Raw genomic sequence first — 17,383 nt, 5'->3', positions numbered from 1 at the left:
GTCACAGAGGAACACACAGAAGACAACTTGGGGGAGGGGGGGAAGAGAAATAAATAAATCTTGAAAAAAAAAGCACTCTTATTTTCCTTCTTTTCCTTAAAAATCTCATCAGTTTTTTTCATCTCTTTCCCAATTCTAATATTTTCCTTCAAAAAAGAAACTTTCCCAAATTCCCTTTTTATGTATGCCTCACTTTTCACATCAACCAAATAAGAACAGCTGCTGTGTAATGCTATTGTGAGACTCAAATTACGATGATGACAATGCATACAAACTTTTTTTTATAAAGTCTACTGTAATATGATTTCATTACTATCATAGCACTATTATTCTTTTAAAACACACTCTCCAGCCTCAGTGCTTTCTGACCTACCCAAACCATCCACTCTTATTCTTTCTGGTTCCTCTCCAGATTCCTAAAGTTTACCCCACTGGCTGGCCCGTCTATTCATTTGTATCCTAGGGAATCTTTTCCATAAGCCTGGAAACTAACAAGCATCTCTCTCTACCTTAAACCAACCTGACCTTGACCACCCTCCCAGTGGAAGTCCCTCCCTGCTGGTTAGGGGCTGTCCAAAGCAGGGGCAAGAATGAAAAGACCTGACACCTAAGCTTTGCTGCCTCAGTAGCTCTGTGAACTTGACCAAGTTCCTTAACCTTTCCAAACATTAAATTCCCTATTTGTTATAATTACAATAACTATCATTTTCGGGGCTCCCATTTTATACCAAGTACTAGAATAAGCTCTTTATATACCTCTTCTTATAATTACTTCCTATGTAGGTATTATTATTGTTTTATGGGCAGGGAAAGCAAGAACCAGAGAGGTTCAATGACTTCAGTGCCTTGCCTAAAATCACATAGCCAGTAAGCTGAGCCAAGATTTGACTCTGACTCTAACCCAATCATTAACCTCTACCAGAATATCCATAATTATATATGTACTAAGCCCAGTCTAGCTTAGTACACAGTAGGAGCTCAATAAATGTTACTGGCCTCTCTCACTTTAAGAAAACTCAACATATAAAATTCCAAAGTGAGCAAAGAGATTAATTAAGGGGCCATTATTTTCAATGCAAAATAATTAGGGAGGATCATTGATTCACCAATAGTCTCTGGAGACTAGAGAAAATTAAACCTCCCATGGATGATAGAATCAATGTAAAAGTGGATCTCTGCTCTGAAAATCCCCCTGGGAACAGCAGAGTCAATGTACCTAATTGCATAATCAGGTTGTAAAATGTTCATTTCCCCTTGACTTTTCGGGGGGAGCATGCCTACTACTTCCTAATGTCAGGAGGCTTTCTCCCTGCTATTTCTATTATTACAGTATTAATAACACCCAGTTGAAAAGAATTACTGGAGTCACAGCTACACGCTCTGCACAGCAAATCTGACAGTATTCCATTCTTGACATTTTCCCACCGTTTCTGCATTTCTTCTCACCTCCTCCACTAGGGAATATGAATTCCTGCTTCCAGGCCAGGCCTGCCTGGCAGGATGCAAACAGGCTTGGAGCCAGACTGAACTTTTGAGATACACCACCAACACATTCTCTTCTTGGACAAAATGCCTTTTTCTTTCCTAGTTTACTCTACCAATTACATTAGAAAATGTTGAAAAGAAAAACACTCACCGCCCATCCTACCCCTCTAACACGGGAAGCCTTTTCTTTTTTCTGGGCTGCTCCCCAGTCTCATACTTGTATGTGGACCCGCGTAAATGGTAACCTCAATGGACGTACAATTTCTATTACTTTTCCTCTTAACATTCTACTTCTTTCCTATATTGCTGTCACCTTTATATTTATCATTTAAATAGATTTCCAATGTTCTATTGAGCCAATATTCCTATTTTTGGATAATGTTTTAAGGAACGGGGTGCATATCATTTCTTCTTTCTTTTCAGTCATTTCCTGAGAATCACCTGGAAGATGGAAAAGCCAGCATGTGGCCTTAGTAACTAACTGCAAACTACTGGTCTTACTACTTACTAGTTGAATGACCTTAGGCAAATCACTAGACTTCTCTAAACGTCAGTGTTCTCAAGTGTAAGTGTGGTGTCAGAGTCAAGTGAATGAATGCAGACACCATGCCTGGCCCAGAGCAAGTTCTAAATGCTTAAATGGGCCTAATTAAAGAGTACTAAACTGTTTTTAACACATATTAAGTACACAGTAGGAGCTCATTAAGTGTTACTACCCTTTACCACTTTAAGAAAACTCAATGTATAATACTCTACTATAATTCCCAAGTCCTTGCTTGTGACAGAGGCATTTTATTTTTTAAAAAATTTATGGCCATGTAGTTGTGGTGTAGTAATTAAGAGCACAGACCGTGGAGTCGATGTGCCAAGTTAAATTCCCATTTCCTCACTGTGTGACCTTGGGTCAGTAACTCAACCTCCCTAAGCTTTGATTTCTTCATCTATAAAATGGAAGCAGGAACAATAACACCTCATGGAGTTGGTTCAAGAATTAAATGAATGTGGTGCACAAAGTGCTTATGTAAGTCTTAGCTATTATTACAATTTTTACATCATGCCCACCTCCAAGGCATCCCTCCTTAGTTCCTTTCTGTTGTGTTGTTGTTTTTTTGTTTTTTTTTTTTTTGGATTCTGGGATTTATGTGAAAAGAACACAGCTGTGGAAGTCAGAAAGTCATTCTAATCCTCCCCTCACAATTGACTAAGTAAGCTCCGCAACCTAGGCAAATTGCTTAACCTCAGAGGCCTCAATTCCCCTCCTATCAAAAAAAAAATTATTGCCATGAGATTATTATGAGGATTAGGTGAAACAACTTAAGTTCCTTAAGAGCTGATTGTGCCTTATTCATCCAGCATTTCCTGCACTTAGGGCAGCGCTGGTCCCAGAACAGCAGATCAATAAAGACTGGAAGAGGAAAGAATAGGAACGAGGGAAGGAGAGAAATGAAATAAAATGAATGAATCATGGCACATAGTAGGGACTAAAACAGCGTGGGTTCATCTGTAATTAATTTATCAAGTACTTCCCATGCATAGCATCTTGAGCCAGGCTGCCTAGAAATCAAGCAAAGAGATGCAACATCCTTTGTAATAGAAAAAACGGACGCACTTATACAGAAGTAAACATTTATTGAGCACTGACTGGGCACAAGACACTCTAGTGACTGTGATGCATGGTGCTAAGCACAGATAATGACATGGATGGAAATCTTGAGAAACAAAGGAAGCCTCATATAAATACACAAAATGAGAAAGGGAAATAGGTGCACTTTAGACACCTGTGGATACGTGCAACTTGAGGGGAGCTGAAACTCTACGTTGGCAGGAAACTGCCAGCCCCCTCCTTGAGACTGTAAGTTTTCAATTGGCATGGAGGTGGCCTGGATTAAACAAAAGGAGATCAGCTTTGGTGCCAGAACAAGCCTCTGTTTGGGTACTCACTGGCTGTATGAACCAACGCATGTGACTCAACCCCACTGAGCTTCAGTTTCGCCGAGCGTAAAAGGGGGATGATTATGGCCAGCACACAGGTTTGTGAGGTAATGGATCGATAACACCAGACACAGTGGAAGCAGCCTATAAAATTGTTTTCTTCTCCTATGTGGTTCTTGGGGAAGGTCTTGGAAGCCCCTAGGGGACCGCAAGGAGAAGCAAGTAACGTTCACAGTTGCTCTGTTCATCGAGCTTTTACAACACACCAATCCCTCAGGCGATCCCTTGACAGGCACTGTCCCACTTCATCCTCCCACTGCCCTATGAAGTGGGTGCTAGGAAGGCCCCAGTTTACTGACAAGCAAACTGAGGCTCCAAGCAGTTACATAACTTGCCAAGTTCATACATCCAGTCCGAGGCAAAGTCAATCTTCCCCAGGCCTGCTGGATTCCAGGGCTGGCATTAATGGCTGCATTCGTGAGAGTAAACCGTACGTAGCATGCTATGGCCCGTGGAAGGTGCTGTTATTTTAACACCTAGACTTGTGTGCTGAAACTATTATAAGTAAAAGCGTGTCTATAAGTAAGCAGATATGAAGCCTCTGGTGGTGTGTGTATGATGTCTAATTGCCAAGACAGTCAGAAGCCTACCCAGCATCGGTGCCAGGTTGAAACTCAAAAGCTCCAAGAATGATGTCAGATGAAAGGAGCATGTGGCATAGCAAGCAGCGCCCGTGGTCTCCTCACTCAGCAGTTTGCTGCCAAGGTCACATCAAGGTCCCACCATGGCGGCCAGACGCCCATGGACGCTGCAACTGTGTGCTCCAAAGAACTGTAGAGTGAGGTGCTGTCTCCCACATGCATTAGAAATGACTTTGACCTCCTGAGCTGCTTTATGTAGTAGAGGAGGTGAGCTAAAAGGTACACCTGTAAGGCCCTTCCAACTCCCAGGTTTTAGGAGATGAGAAGACAGCCTGGCTTCAGAATCAGAATAATCTGTGTTCAAATCCTGGTTTGACACTAGTAATTTGGCCTGGGACATATTAACTAGGCTCTCTGAATATCAGTTTTCGCATCTTTATAATGGGGATAATAACACCATAGGTTTAGTACGGGAATTAGATGAGGCAACATGCAGAAGCATTTAGCACAGTGCCTAGAAAAAACTGTAAAAGCTCTAGTAATTCACAACCCAACTTTAAAAAGTTGTATGAAAAAATATACAATTTTGAAAATAATTTATTCATCCTGCCATCAATTACCAAAATGATTCCTCCCTCTCTCTCCCTCCTTCTGTCCTTTCTTCGTAAAAATGGTCTGTGTGTGAATATAAATACAATCCTGATATACAATCATCTAGCTTTAGTCTTTTCAGTTTTTTTTTAAATCCCTAAAAATAGCAAGAAAAATTGTGAGCCAAACAGAATCCATTTTCTGTAGAGTCTCATCTCTTGGATCCCTCTGGGTGGCTGAGCCCTGCCTGCAAGCTTTCCGAGAGGTGGTCTTGTCTGAGCTCATGCCCGGATCGTGGGGCCAAGCCTGGGCGGGCAGCTCGCCCACTCCCGGTGCCTTCTCTGCTGTGCCCTGCCAGGCAGCCGAGAGGGAGAATGCAGGGGGTAGTGGGAGAAAACCCCGGTGAAGTAGAGAATATCATTCATTCTTTGAATCACAGCAAAGTTTTCAAACTTTAAAACTGAGCTTTGATGAGAAGAAAAGCTGTGGGGGTTTTTTTCCCCCTAAAAAGACTGGCATTTCTGAAAAGGTCTCCTACCCAAACCACAGCAACCTCAAAAACCAAGCTCACTGGGTTGAAAATAAAAGTTCATGGAGACCAAAGGCCTGTTCACAATGACCACTCGATGCTTAGAAATCTTCTTTCCAATGCTTAAAAGTTTCAACTTAAGCTCTCTGTAAATGCCCAAGGTTTCCTCCACTAGTGTTACTTATTTTTTTCTCTATGATTAACGTTAGATAATGCTTCATGGAGAAACTATTTCACTTTTGAAAAGGAAGTCATCAAGTAAAAGAAATAGAAATCTTAGAACCAGAAATGTTAGCCCTTTTAGTAGTTGTATAAGAACAGTACAAAATTAGTTGATTTTCTTTTTGGTGGAACAGAGAATTTAAAGAGGCATCCTAATTCTCTCCCCTGTCCCCAAATTTATTATCAGCAGTGGAACTGAATACCATGAAGAAAACTTGGCAAAATATTTAAAGTGATCAATCAATTCCATTGTAAATAGGTTTGGATTTATGCCATTGGCCCAATTCTGAAACTTTACAAAATCCTAATAACTTCAGTAGGAATGCGACATACAATTGAGCATTTGGGATCAGTATAACATTAAAATTCATTACATGTTTGAACACACCAAGTTTAGACTAATCATTCAGAGAAAGATAGTGGGGAACTAAAAAAAAGATTCATATTCATTTTTAACATTATAAATTCTATAATTTTAACACGTCCTCAAAAGTCAATGTTAGCTTGCAATGATTTCACAGTAGTAACAAGATACAAAGAAAACACAGCAACATAATTTTCTTCACAACATGCATTTGTGCCTCAAAAATTAGATGCTGGCTTGGTGGCGTAATTAGGAACCCCCAATCACTCTTTAGATGAGGGATTCTTAAACTTTTTTGTTCCCCGGATCCCTTTGCCAGTCAGGTGAAAACGACAGACCCCTTACTACGTCCACACTATATTTGTAAATTATTTAATAAATATATCACACCCATACACATGTTCCCACAAGAATAATGTGGTTTTTTAAAATTTCAGTTCAAGTTCATGGACCCCCTGTAAATAACACCTGCTTTAGGGGGCTCCTGACTGCTCTGGAGACATCCAGACACTACTGGTGGGGCAGACAGCTCAGGACTTCGGTGCCCTGCCAGTGCGCCCTACTGAGGAATTTATGCTCCCAGGGGTGGCAGAGTTGGATTCAGTTGTGGTTTCCCTACACAAGGCTCTTCTGCCCCTTCTATTTGAATCTATAGTTAGTAATCTAGTCAATAGGTGTATGTCCAAGAGACCTAAATATCTTGGCTGTCCATGTGCCAGCTGGGCTCTGAACCTCAACAGAGTTGCAACACCTACTCTCCAGGTCATCAGATTCACCCAGGACAACTAACAAGGAGATGATGATGGACAACGACCATCCCAAGGAACAGAGAGAGTCTGCAACTGCAAGCAAGATAGTCCCGTCTGTCTCCCCCATGGGATCTAAGCCCTCTCTCAATTAGAGGTGGAGTGGGCATCACCATCCCAGAATCCTTAGTATTGGGGAATGAACAATGGACTGGAATAGACTTACTGGTATTCTACTATAGACTTATTGTGATTCTAGACATGAAAGAACTTTTATCTTGGATGTGGAGAAAATGGCCACTGGAGGTTCTAAGGAGAGGGAAATGGAAAACAGGTGTAATATGGGGGCATTTTCAGAACTTGGGAATTGTCCTGAATGATTCTGCATTGAGAGATAAAGGCCATTATATATCTTGTCATAAGTTACAAAATTGTGCAGGAGAGTGTTAAGTACAATGTAAACTATAATCCATCCTTAGCGGCAATTCTCCAAAATGTGTTAATCAATGGTAACAAATGTACCACACTAATGAAGGATGTTGTTAATATGGGAAAATGTGGGAGGGATAGGGAGCATATGGTGATCCCCTATATTTTTATGTAACATTTATATAATCTAAATACCTTTTTAAGAAAACGAAAAAGTATGTTTTTTTTAAAGTAAAGGGAAAAAAAAGAAAAAAGAACACCTGCTTTAGATTATTCAAATGACAGTTCAAAATTTTGGTCAAAGAGTAGTTCACTCATGTTGACTGATAGTGCACTGTCTCCAAAGTGATGTATTCAGGGATCAGTGCTTATGAAAATGCAATTCTCCATTCCGATTAAATAAAAATGCCCTATATTCAGCAATCTCACTTAGGTTGCCTGTAAACAGTGCTGACCTTTAGCACAACTGGGTAGTCGGAAAACACGCAGACCACAGAGCACAAACTATTCTTCGCTGGGCTGCAGCTTTTTCAAAGACTTTCTTTTATATCCCTATAAAAGAACAACAAAACCCCAACATGTCCAGGTTAACCTGTCTACCAATAACTACTGATTGCTCAGAGACAGATTCTGCTTTTACGTCTCACCAAGGACTAACTCATTACAAAAGCAGAAACTGTACACTTTAATCTTCTCCAAGGATGGAGGATTGGAGCTAATACAACAGAAACAACATAATCTATTGGCATAGGCCAATCAGCTCGAGTTGGCCAAACTTGGGCCAAATTCAACAGAAAGAATAATGGCTACATTTCATCCTTTTCCACTTTTTATGTTATTTCTCTCTCTCTTTCCTCTCTCTTTCAACGCTGTTAATATTTCAAAATCTCAAAAACCACAAAGTAAAAATCAAGTTTTAAAAATGCAGAACAAATGGACATTTTCTCCTCACATTAAAAAAGTATATACAGCATTATAACAAAAAAAAGCAAAAGAGGGCTAAACTCTTTCTCTGTATCCTGCTAAATGGAGTTTGAAAGAATGGCTCATTTGAAACTGCGCTTTCCACTTCCCCAAATTCAAGGACAAAGCAGTTCACTTTTTAAAATAGTGATGCCTACACTATTTGCGATAGAGGTAGAGGGGAGGTGGGGATGGAGGATCTGGGTCATCACATTCCGGAAGTGCAAGGGCATCAGGAGCTATGGAGTGGCCGCCATCTGGGACATGGACACGTAACATTTGTCTTCTCTAGGATGCTCTATAGAACTGCTCCTCTAGGGTTTACATTCAAGTCAACAGGTGTTGCTTCAACGAAGACATACTTTCACTTTAACAGATTGGAAAACACAAGGATGAAATCATGGCAAATAGGAACACATAAAATGCCTCATTCATGGAAAAAGTAGAGACTGCAAAATGAAATTAACTTCCCAGTCTAAATCCCTTAGAAAAGAATTATCTTGATATTTAAAATTGGGCAGTGTCGCCACACTATAGAAAACATCTAGGTATATTGAAACAGTCTCAATATTTTTTTTCAGGACTATTATCCCCTTTTCCCAACCATACACCTAGGGTTAGGCATAGGAAGGCTAGATAATAATATTAATAATAATATCTGCCATTTACTGAGCAATTTATCCGAGCTAGGCACTACATTAAATACTTAGCATGCAAAATCTCACTGGATTCTCACAACAACCCTAGGAGGCAAGTGGTAACCCTTTTCACAAAGAAGGAAATGAGGCTCAGAGAAGCTAGATAATTTGCCCCAAAGAAAACAGCTAGAAAGCTGGGATTTAAACTTTGGTGTGTCTGACTACAAAGTTCATGTTCTTTTTATTTTTTACTAAGTCACACGACATGCACCTGAAGTCGTAAGTTCACATATATCTGTGAATGGTTTCTAGCTGCAACATATTGTTCATTGAATTACCTTTATGAATGACGCTACTTAAGGCTTCATTGGTGACTCTCAACTGAGGTATTCTGTATGTGAGCATGCATGATGCCTTGATATTCTCAGAGACAAAGCAAATGTCAACTAAACTTCAAATGAATCCCAGTCTAAAGTCCATTTCACATAAGTCATAAAGATATGAATGCTATGTCCCTATTTTTTGCGAACAATAACTTTCATATTGTTCTCCATAGTTTAAAGGATTATGTTAACACATTCCTATAGGGAGAAAATAGCAGTCCTTTACTTTCACTAAAATAACATCCGCTTTCTTGGGCCTCCCTTCCACACACACACACATACCCCAATCATAAAAACAGAAAAAAAAAAGTCAGTATAGATAGCTTCTTCCTTATGATTGTTGATCTTGGAACCAGACAGACTGGGTTCCAGGACCTCTATTCAAATCCAGGTTCTGCCGCTTACCCTCCTCCTGGGGATCCTCTCTCTGCCTCAGTATCTCATTGCACGAAACGGGGTGGATAAAAATAGCACCCACAACATAGGTATTTGCATAAAACTAGAAATGTATATATAAAGTGCTTAGTACATACCTGGCACATGAAAAGCATTTCATAAACATAAGCTTCAACAATTGAAATAAAAAGCTATGTTTATTACTTGCGTTCTACCTTAGGAAAGTTAGGCACCTGCAATCAAGATGCATCTTGCCTTCCGGGCAAACAAGGCATATCTTGCCAGCCCAGTTTCTACGGTTCAAATAGACTATTTCAGCATCTACCTGTGATTTTTGCCTCTAGCCTGTTCATTTCCCCATTCAAAGTGTGAATAATAGCAGTTCCTTCTTTATAGGGTTACTGTGAGCTTTGCATTAAATGCATAGGTGATGACTTCAAATAAAAATTTGCAGCAAAATGCAGGCATATAGTGAGTGTCGGATATGTATTAACTAGTACCACTTTGGCTCTTCATACACACAACAGCCCTTTCAGGTAGACTTATCAGTCCCATGAGAAAATTAAGAGTCAGAGATGTCAAGCTTCATGACCAAAGGCAAACAGTTTTATGTGGAAAAGCCACCTTACGAAAGGTAGCTTTCCTACCACCATGCTCTATCTTCATTACTCAGTTGGGGTTTTTTTTTTCCTTCATAGAGTCTGTCACTTTCTGAAATTACTTATTTGTATGTTTAGAATTTGAGTTCTAGGAGAGCACACTGGTGTTTTTTTACGCCTGGTATCTAGAAAAGTGCTCGGTATATAGGGGGCTCATAGTTTACTTGAACGAACAAATGAATGAATGAACGAATGAATAAACAAATGAAGCAGACTCAGATCTGTCTCCAAACACTATTCTCTTCCACCATGATACACTGCCTCTCAGAGCCCCATCTTAAGTCCTCTTCAAAGGCAGAGTCACAAGATTCCTTCAGAGGTGAGAAGACATCATTTGGTGATTCTACCACTGGTTTCTACCACGGGCATGCACACATTTCCGTTCTCGTTCTCACTGCATGGGTTTCACCTGAAGGCCAGAGTCATAATCAAGCCCTACCAAGCTGGCATGACAGCAGTTTGGTCTCTAATCTCATTCTGCACCATACCAGTTGTGACTTCAGCCAAGTTCCAGGCCCTTTCTCATCCTAGAAAGGGGCAACACAGGGTTGCGGAGACGGCTATCGTATGTGCAAAGGAGTTATTGGGTTGATGCATGGTGGGTATCCAACAAGAGAGAACATCCCTAACTCCCAGTTCCAAGAAGACCCTATTTTTATGTCCCTTGCAGTGCTTACCCCTCTCAATGTGTCCACCCTTTCTCTGGTCAACTAGATTTGGACATCCTGGACAGCAGGGACTGTGGTCTTTGCCTCTCTAAGGTCTGCCACCAACAGGCTATAATCTGACTCTGACTTCATTCTCTCTCCCATAAACCTGAATAAAATCACAAAAATATCTAGAATAGAGTGGAAGGGCTCAAAACAACATCAGGGATTTCTCTCAGCTTTTCCATCCTGCAGTGCCTTGGACCCCTGGAGGGTCAGGAGAAGAGGGTCTAACTGTACTGGCAGGTGTCTGAATACTAGGGTGGGCACTCAGGGGCTTGTGGAAATGGAGACTCAGACCTCCGGCCTCCCAGGGTACGATGTCACCGTATCACACCTTCTCAGTCTCGATGGCAAAGACACCAAGGCAAATGAACATACCAACTTGGCTTAGGCCTGCGGCCTTCTGATGATGGAAACAGAAGAAAAGCCCTGTGCTCGCTGCAGGCCAAGTGATGCCTTCCTCATGGAACTCTTATGATGATGCCCATAAAAACACTGACTAAGCAACGTTTCCAGCAGAGGTCACATGTATGTCAGATGACACACGTGCACACAGGGAAATAATTGAGGGGTAGAATTTTAGATGGACCATAGTGACATTTAAGTCAAATCCACTCATTTACAGATGAGTTTCAGAGGAAAGGAAAGGGCTCCTTTGCCCAGATTATGATCAGGAGGGGTGCATAGGTGAGAAAAGCAATGCAGATCTTTCTAAAGGCTTGAGAAATGGAGGACAGAGTTAGGCTTTCCTTTGATGGCAGCATTGGTGCACATTGGCCAGGGTGGATGCCTCTCCCATGTAGGTGAAGATCTGTAACACTGGCATTTCAATGTTTCCTACACTGACACTGTATAAAGCCCCACCAAATCGAGTGTCTTTTAGGAAATCTTTCTGAGATCAGGAAGTTGGACAAGGACTTACTGAATCAATCTGAGGTGGTCCTGGAGAAAGGAAATGATGGGCCTTCATGGTTATTCAAGGTTCTTGACTCTCAAAATCCTAAATGACTCACATGAATTATTTTTTATTAGTAGTTTGGGGGGTCATCAATTACGCATTGGGTCATAGTTCAGATAGAGGTTAAGTGGCTAATATTTACCTCCTCTATTCTCCTCTGGCAAAAACCTAAGGACTAGAGGGTGTATCAAACTTGTCAGAGAACCCCCAACTGTGAGCTGTCCAACCCTTCATTTTACAGGCAATGAAAATTCATCTTGGAAAAGCTAGATTTACCTAAAGTCACATTACTAGTGACTGAATGGGAATTATAACTCAGGACTTTCCTCACTGCACAAAGGAGGGAGGAAATCAGATAGGATTTTCTCCCCACCTCCCAAGAAGATTTCTGGTCAGCCAGCTCCTTCCCTTCACTTTCCCCCCTCATCCTAACCCTTCACCCTTTCAGATCTGGTTTGAGAAGAGGGCTGAAAAATTCATCCTGGGCGACCCAGGAGTCGTGGGGAAGGAAAGCCAGACCCTTTCACGCTAGTGAGCCCTGTGGCTCTCAGGGAGGCAGGCGCACTGCCCAGCTGGCGCCGAACCTCGGGACCGGGAGGGAGCTGGAAGGGAACCCAGAGAGAAGGAGAGGAGGGAGGGCGCTCAGAAGGGCTGAGAAAAGGTGTAGCTGCAGGAGGGAAATTAGAGACCTCTGTGCCTCTGGGAAGTAGGACCGTCCAGCTCTCACACGGCGGCGGGGAGGCCGAGTGCAAACTTCTCTCTCCTAGCCCTCGGCCTTTTGTTGTCGGCCTCTGCCTCTGGCTCCCTCTCATGCCCTCCGGTCCCCCGCCCCCCTCCCCGAAGTCACCCCAACTGCACTCATAATATTTTGCTTTGCGCCGGGTCTGTTTTCTACCACCAACTTCCAAGAGTCTCCATGGCGACGCGCTGGAGAGGGAGGCTGCCGCGGCTTTGGAAAACCCAGGCCGGAGCCCCAGGGCGACCCCTGCAAACTTTTCCAGGTCTCCGGCTCCTGCAGGCCCCGCGGGAAAGCACGCTGTACCTGGCCAGCGCACGCACCGTGCGCAAGGCCCCCAAGAGCCAAGACAGCGCCGCTTCGGCGCCGGCGACGGCTGCCGCCTCGGGGCCCGAGGATAGGGGGACCACGCAGCTCTCACTTGACCCAGGCGCCCAGGCTTGGCAGGTGGTAGGGGTGGGGTCGCGCATGCCCCCCCGCCTTGCGGGCCACACACACACACGCGCACACGCCCGGGGAGGGCGAGATGGCCTGGTTTGAGCGCGTGAGTTTCAATTCCCTGGCCTGTTGCCTCCCGGAGGCCACAGACCCGTTTCCTGGGGCGGCGAGGAGCGGCGCCTTCCCCAGGGCCGTACCGGGGAGAAGAGAGGTGGGTTCCTGCTCCCTCCGGGCACGCTCTGCCTCGTAGGCGCCTCCAGAGCCACTGGACGTCCCATCTCGAGACCAAAGTCAGGCCGGGCCTGGTGCTGGGCTGCAGCCTACCCACCCGCGTGCCCTCCGGCCGACGTGGCCCGGGGCGCGCAAACCCTGCTCCAAGGGTTCTCCGGCCGCACAAGCTCCGGGATCTGGAGATCCGCGCGGGAAGTGAGTAGAGGCAGAAGTTTCCAGTCGGGCTTGGCCGTGCCCCTCTCTGCCGCGCGCCGTCCCGTTTACCAAGAAACGACCCTTCTGTGGCGTAGGCGACCAACCCGGCCCCGGCCCACTTTGCACAAGTTCGCCGGGGCCTAAAATTCTACCCACGTTCCCCCCTCGTTCTCGAATTTCCCGGTAACTGGAGTTACTGCGCAACGCTCGCCTGGGCAGGGCAGCCTGCATTGGACTCGCGCCGGCGTAATCACTTACCGCCGCCGCCGGCGGCCCGCGTGGCTTTGGCCGGGCCACGCGGGGCTCTACACTCACTGCCCGCCCGCGTCCAGCCGGCTGCGTGGAAGCTGCGGTTGGGCCGGGACCGCGCGAGCGCCCCAACTGCAGAGCGCGCGCGAGCCTGCCCGTGCTTCCGACGGCGCTGCGCGCGCTGCGGCTTTCGCCTGGGGCCCGAGCTCGGCCGCGCGGGCCCCGGTGGCTTCTGAAAGGGGCTCCGCTTAGTCCGGCTCCGCGGGGAGCGAGCAGAGCCAAGGGCCCGGGAGGCGCGCGCCGGCTCCCCGGCCTCCCCCGACGGAGCCATTGTCTTAGCCATACACTTGATGAGTATTTGGGGAAAAACCGAGGGCGATATTACTGGCTCGGTGCACGGAACAAAGGGGCGCGTTTTCGCAGGTCACGTTGAAGTGGCCCCAAGGAAGGCCACTAGAGCCCCGGCCCCAGCAAAACTGTTCTCTCGGGCCGAGGCACTTCGCGGGGATTTTCCTTTTAAGAGTAGAGGACGGAGGCCCGGCTCGGCGGCCTCTTTGATCTCGGACGCTCCCGACTTCAGGCCAGCACTTGCTGCAATCGGATGTCCAAGGCTTTTCGGGATGAAATAATAATAACAACAATCATATTCGTGGTCTGGTCGCGCGCAATCTGTTGTAAAAGGAGCAGGGTCGCAATGCTCCATGGAGCGCTGGTCTCGGCAAGCCCGGGAGAAAGGACCTTTACATAACAAGGGAAACTCAGAAGAAAAGCTAATTGGATTAAGTTCTCTGGAAGGGAGGTGAGGGAAAGTTCCTGGACGGGACAGTGCCCAGCCGCACTTCCCTTGACGGTTTTACAAGCCGGAGTGAAATGTCACCTGAGGCTCCTCAAGTCATTTCTGCATGCTGCCGTTTCCCAGAAACTTTTGATTTTGATTTCAGGATGGCGATCTAGGGACGCCTCAGATATACATCCTTTCCTTATATCTGAGACATCCTTAGAGCGGGGTGAATGGGGGGCAAGACGTCGGTTCCAAAACCCGCTTGCGGGTGTTTGCAGTTGAGGTGGCCTCGACCAGGTGCCTCCACCACCACAAGCTACATCAAGGACAGAAAACGAGACGTTTCCACAGACACACACCCCCCTCCCCAGCCTACAGCAGAGAAAATCCCTCCCTCAGGCCTTCCCAAAACACACCAACGGTTTCAGTCATGGGAGGGTGGGGTGACTTAAACCCCCAGCTTGGCCTCGGCAGGTTTGGGGTGGGGGGAGCCCCCAAGTCCCTATGTGTTTCCCTGCAAAGGCCTGGCCACAAATTGTGCCCCTCAAGAATAATTTTGTTCAAGAATATTCGACTTGAAGTTGGTGGGTTCAGGAGTGTGTAGTAGTGCAAGCGCATGGAATAAAAGTATGCGGGGAAGGGAGGCACTTTTTCCCTCTCGGCGCCTGCCTTGGGGCTAGAGAAGACACCAGCCGGCCTGCTGCGTCCCTGCAGTCCGGCGAGTACCAAGGCCCCTTGGTTTGGTTTGTCATAGCATCTAGCAAGGAATGCTTATGGGGCTGAGCCTCTCCCCATTATCTGGGGACCCAAACTCGCCCGGGGGACCTGGTTCTTGAAATCAGAGCTAGACAGTTACCCGGAAAAAGCGAAGCACCCCTCCCCCCCCTCCCCCGCCAATGGGGCAAGGGTCCCGGTCCCCAGGGCCAGTGCGTTAGCCTCGAGGGGTTGGAAATCTTTCTTCAGTGTATGAGAAAAGACGATCTGGGGCGATGCCTAGATGACCCCTACCACCACCCCACAAATATTTCCAGCCAGCCTCGGGGTGGAGGTGGGGATAAGCTGGTGTGGTGTTTTGTCGTTACGCAGGGAAGGTAGGCGTGTGTGTTAGGGGACCGCAGGAGCTGAAGGCACTTGTTGCTCGGTCGGCTGCAAAGCACAGCAGCGGATTCTCCCAGGCACCCTCCAGGGCATGGCGTCCAGCTGCGGCCCCGGCCCAGGCTGCGCTCATCTGCTTCTACCTCTCCCCGACCGGTTCTCTGGCTCCCCGAGAAACCCCGAGGCAGCCGGGATAGGCGTGGACTGGTTGGGAGACTGCGGCCGGGGAGGGGGTGAACTTCCAGAGAACTTCCACCTGGAAGGGACGTAGGGAGCAAAACTCAGATCTACAAGTGTAGCGGCTCTTCAAAGGTGCTAGAGTCTGGGAGGTGGGGAGCAGCTGAGGCCCTGCGGGAGAAAGAACCGACACGCGGGGCTTTTTCGTGGGATTCCTTGGCTCCTTTCCTCCGTTGTTACGGAGCGCCACCACCCAAAACCCGATGCCCACAACCAGTTGCCTCCAAACTGCAGAGCCGTTTGCAGACCCCGTCGCCGGGCCTTGCGGGCCGCTGTGCGCGCTGCGTCCCTCCAGCTCGGTTACAACCCTCGGAGCTGAGCGCGTCTTCGGGTTGCCGTTCCCGGGCAGCGAGGCTACACCCCGCCTCGGACGCCCGGTGCTCCCACTTCCCGTGCCGAGCGGATTCCCTAGGACCACCGGGTTCGCCGCCACCACTTCCTCCAGCTGCATGTCCCCACCGGCCGAGCTTCGGTCCCCACCTCCTGGGCGCTGTGCGAAGCCGTCACCCTCCCCCGCCTTTAGGACGTTCGGCTCGGCTTCCCGGCTCTCGCCACCAGCCCCGGAGTGCACCGCTATTCCCGGGCCTCCAGCCTCCCGGGAGGAGCCGGGCCCGGGAGGGGCGGTCAGCTCGCGAAGTTTCTGCGAGTGGCACCTCGAGCTCGCCGCGAGCCAGCACATCTTTATGTTAACTTTGTACCCAGGGCAGGCGAAAGCGCGCTCCTTAACGCGCGCGCGCACTCGCTCACACACAATCCCACACTTCCACGCATCTACTTACACATGCATACACACGCGCGCACACACACACACACTGCACATAGGGCCGGACTGAAAACTTTCTCCGTTATTTCCTGGGGTTCCAGTGTCAAGTTGAACCGTCTGAACTTTTCGCAGCTCTTTCTAAAGTTCCCTCTTCTCCCTCCTCCTTTCCTCCCCATCTCTCCCCTCCCCTCCCCCCGTAAGACTAACCTGTGGAATCCATGTCGGGTTCCTCCAGTAACCCACAATGCATGCTCTTCCCATGGACAGCACAGGCGCCCCCAAAAAGTCCTGATGTTTTGGGGATCCCCTGTGCTAGAGATGCCCAGGGAGGAAGGAAATGAGGGAGGGGAGAAGGAGAGGGAGAAGCAGAGGGGGCGAGGGCAAAAGGATAAAGGAAGAAAGGAAAGAAAGAGAAAGAAGGGGAAAGAAAAGAGAAAGAAGAAAAGAGGAAAGAGAGAAGGGAGAGAGCGTGCAGAAGGGGGGGAGGGAGAGAAGGAGCTAGCGAGCAAGGGACACTCAGTAATCCAGCCGGGCAAAGCCAAACCCGTCAAAATGTTTGCGGATGTTTCATGGGAAAAAGCATCATTTTATAGGAGCCCCGATGGGAGCAATGTCATTGATAGGCCAGCCGGCCTGATGAATGGCCGCTCGTCAGATGGGGCCGTGGCGAGGCGCTCTGTGAAGCCCATTGTGGGCCTGTTTTGAATAAGAAAAGCCGCCTCCGAAAAGGGGGGCTCAGAGCGACGCAATCCCAGCCCTCCGACTTCCCCCTTCTATTATAGCATTAGCAACGTTTTTCTTATTTAAAGTTCCAGAGGCCTTCTTCAGCCTTCGCCGGGCACTCATTATAGGCGAAATCAAAATTGGCTTAGATGTGCCCCCCTCCCTTCCCCCCTCCCGCGACCCGGCCCAGCGCAGGCATTTAGGGATGGGGCGGTGGGGGGTGGGGGGGCGGCCAGGGACTCCAAAGAGCCCGGGGAATCACCTCCTGCGGCCACGAGTGGACTTTCAC

The 17,383-nt window shown here is 47.1% G+C and overlaps 1 protein-coding gene across 2 annotated transcripts in view; it reads right to left on the bottom strand.

Annotated features, from left to right (window-relative positions):
• Positions 1-17,138, bottom strand: part of RFX4 (regulatory factor X4) — a 180,286-nt gene extending 163,148 nt beyond the window's left edge. Inside the window, exon 1 of one of the 2 annotated variants that reach the window (XM_058308667.2) lies at positions 16,579-17,138. In XM_058308667.2, the coding sequence (XP_058164650.1) occupies positions 16,579-16,621 (43 nt within the window). In that variant the 5' untranslated portion in view covers positions 16,622-17,138. The remainder of the gene's footprint in view (positions 1-16,578) is intronic. The other variant, XM_058308668.1, reaches the window with a different exon arrangement.
• Positions 17,139-17,383: the final 245 nt, after the last annotated feature.

The sequence above is a fragment of the Dasypus novemcinctus genome, chromosome 12 (genome assembly GCF_030445035.2).
Source record: "Dasypus novemcinctus isolate mDasNov1 chromosome 12, mDasNov1.1.hap2, whole genome shotgun sequence".
NCBI lineage: Eukaryota > Metazoa > Chordata > Mammalia > Cingulata > Dasypodidae > Dasypus > Dasypus novemcinctus.
Note: the sequence above shows the minus strand (reverse complement) of the source record. Positions and strands in the feature narration are given on the sequence as shown.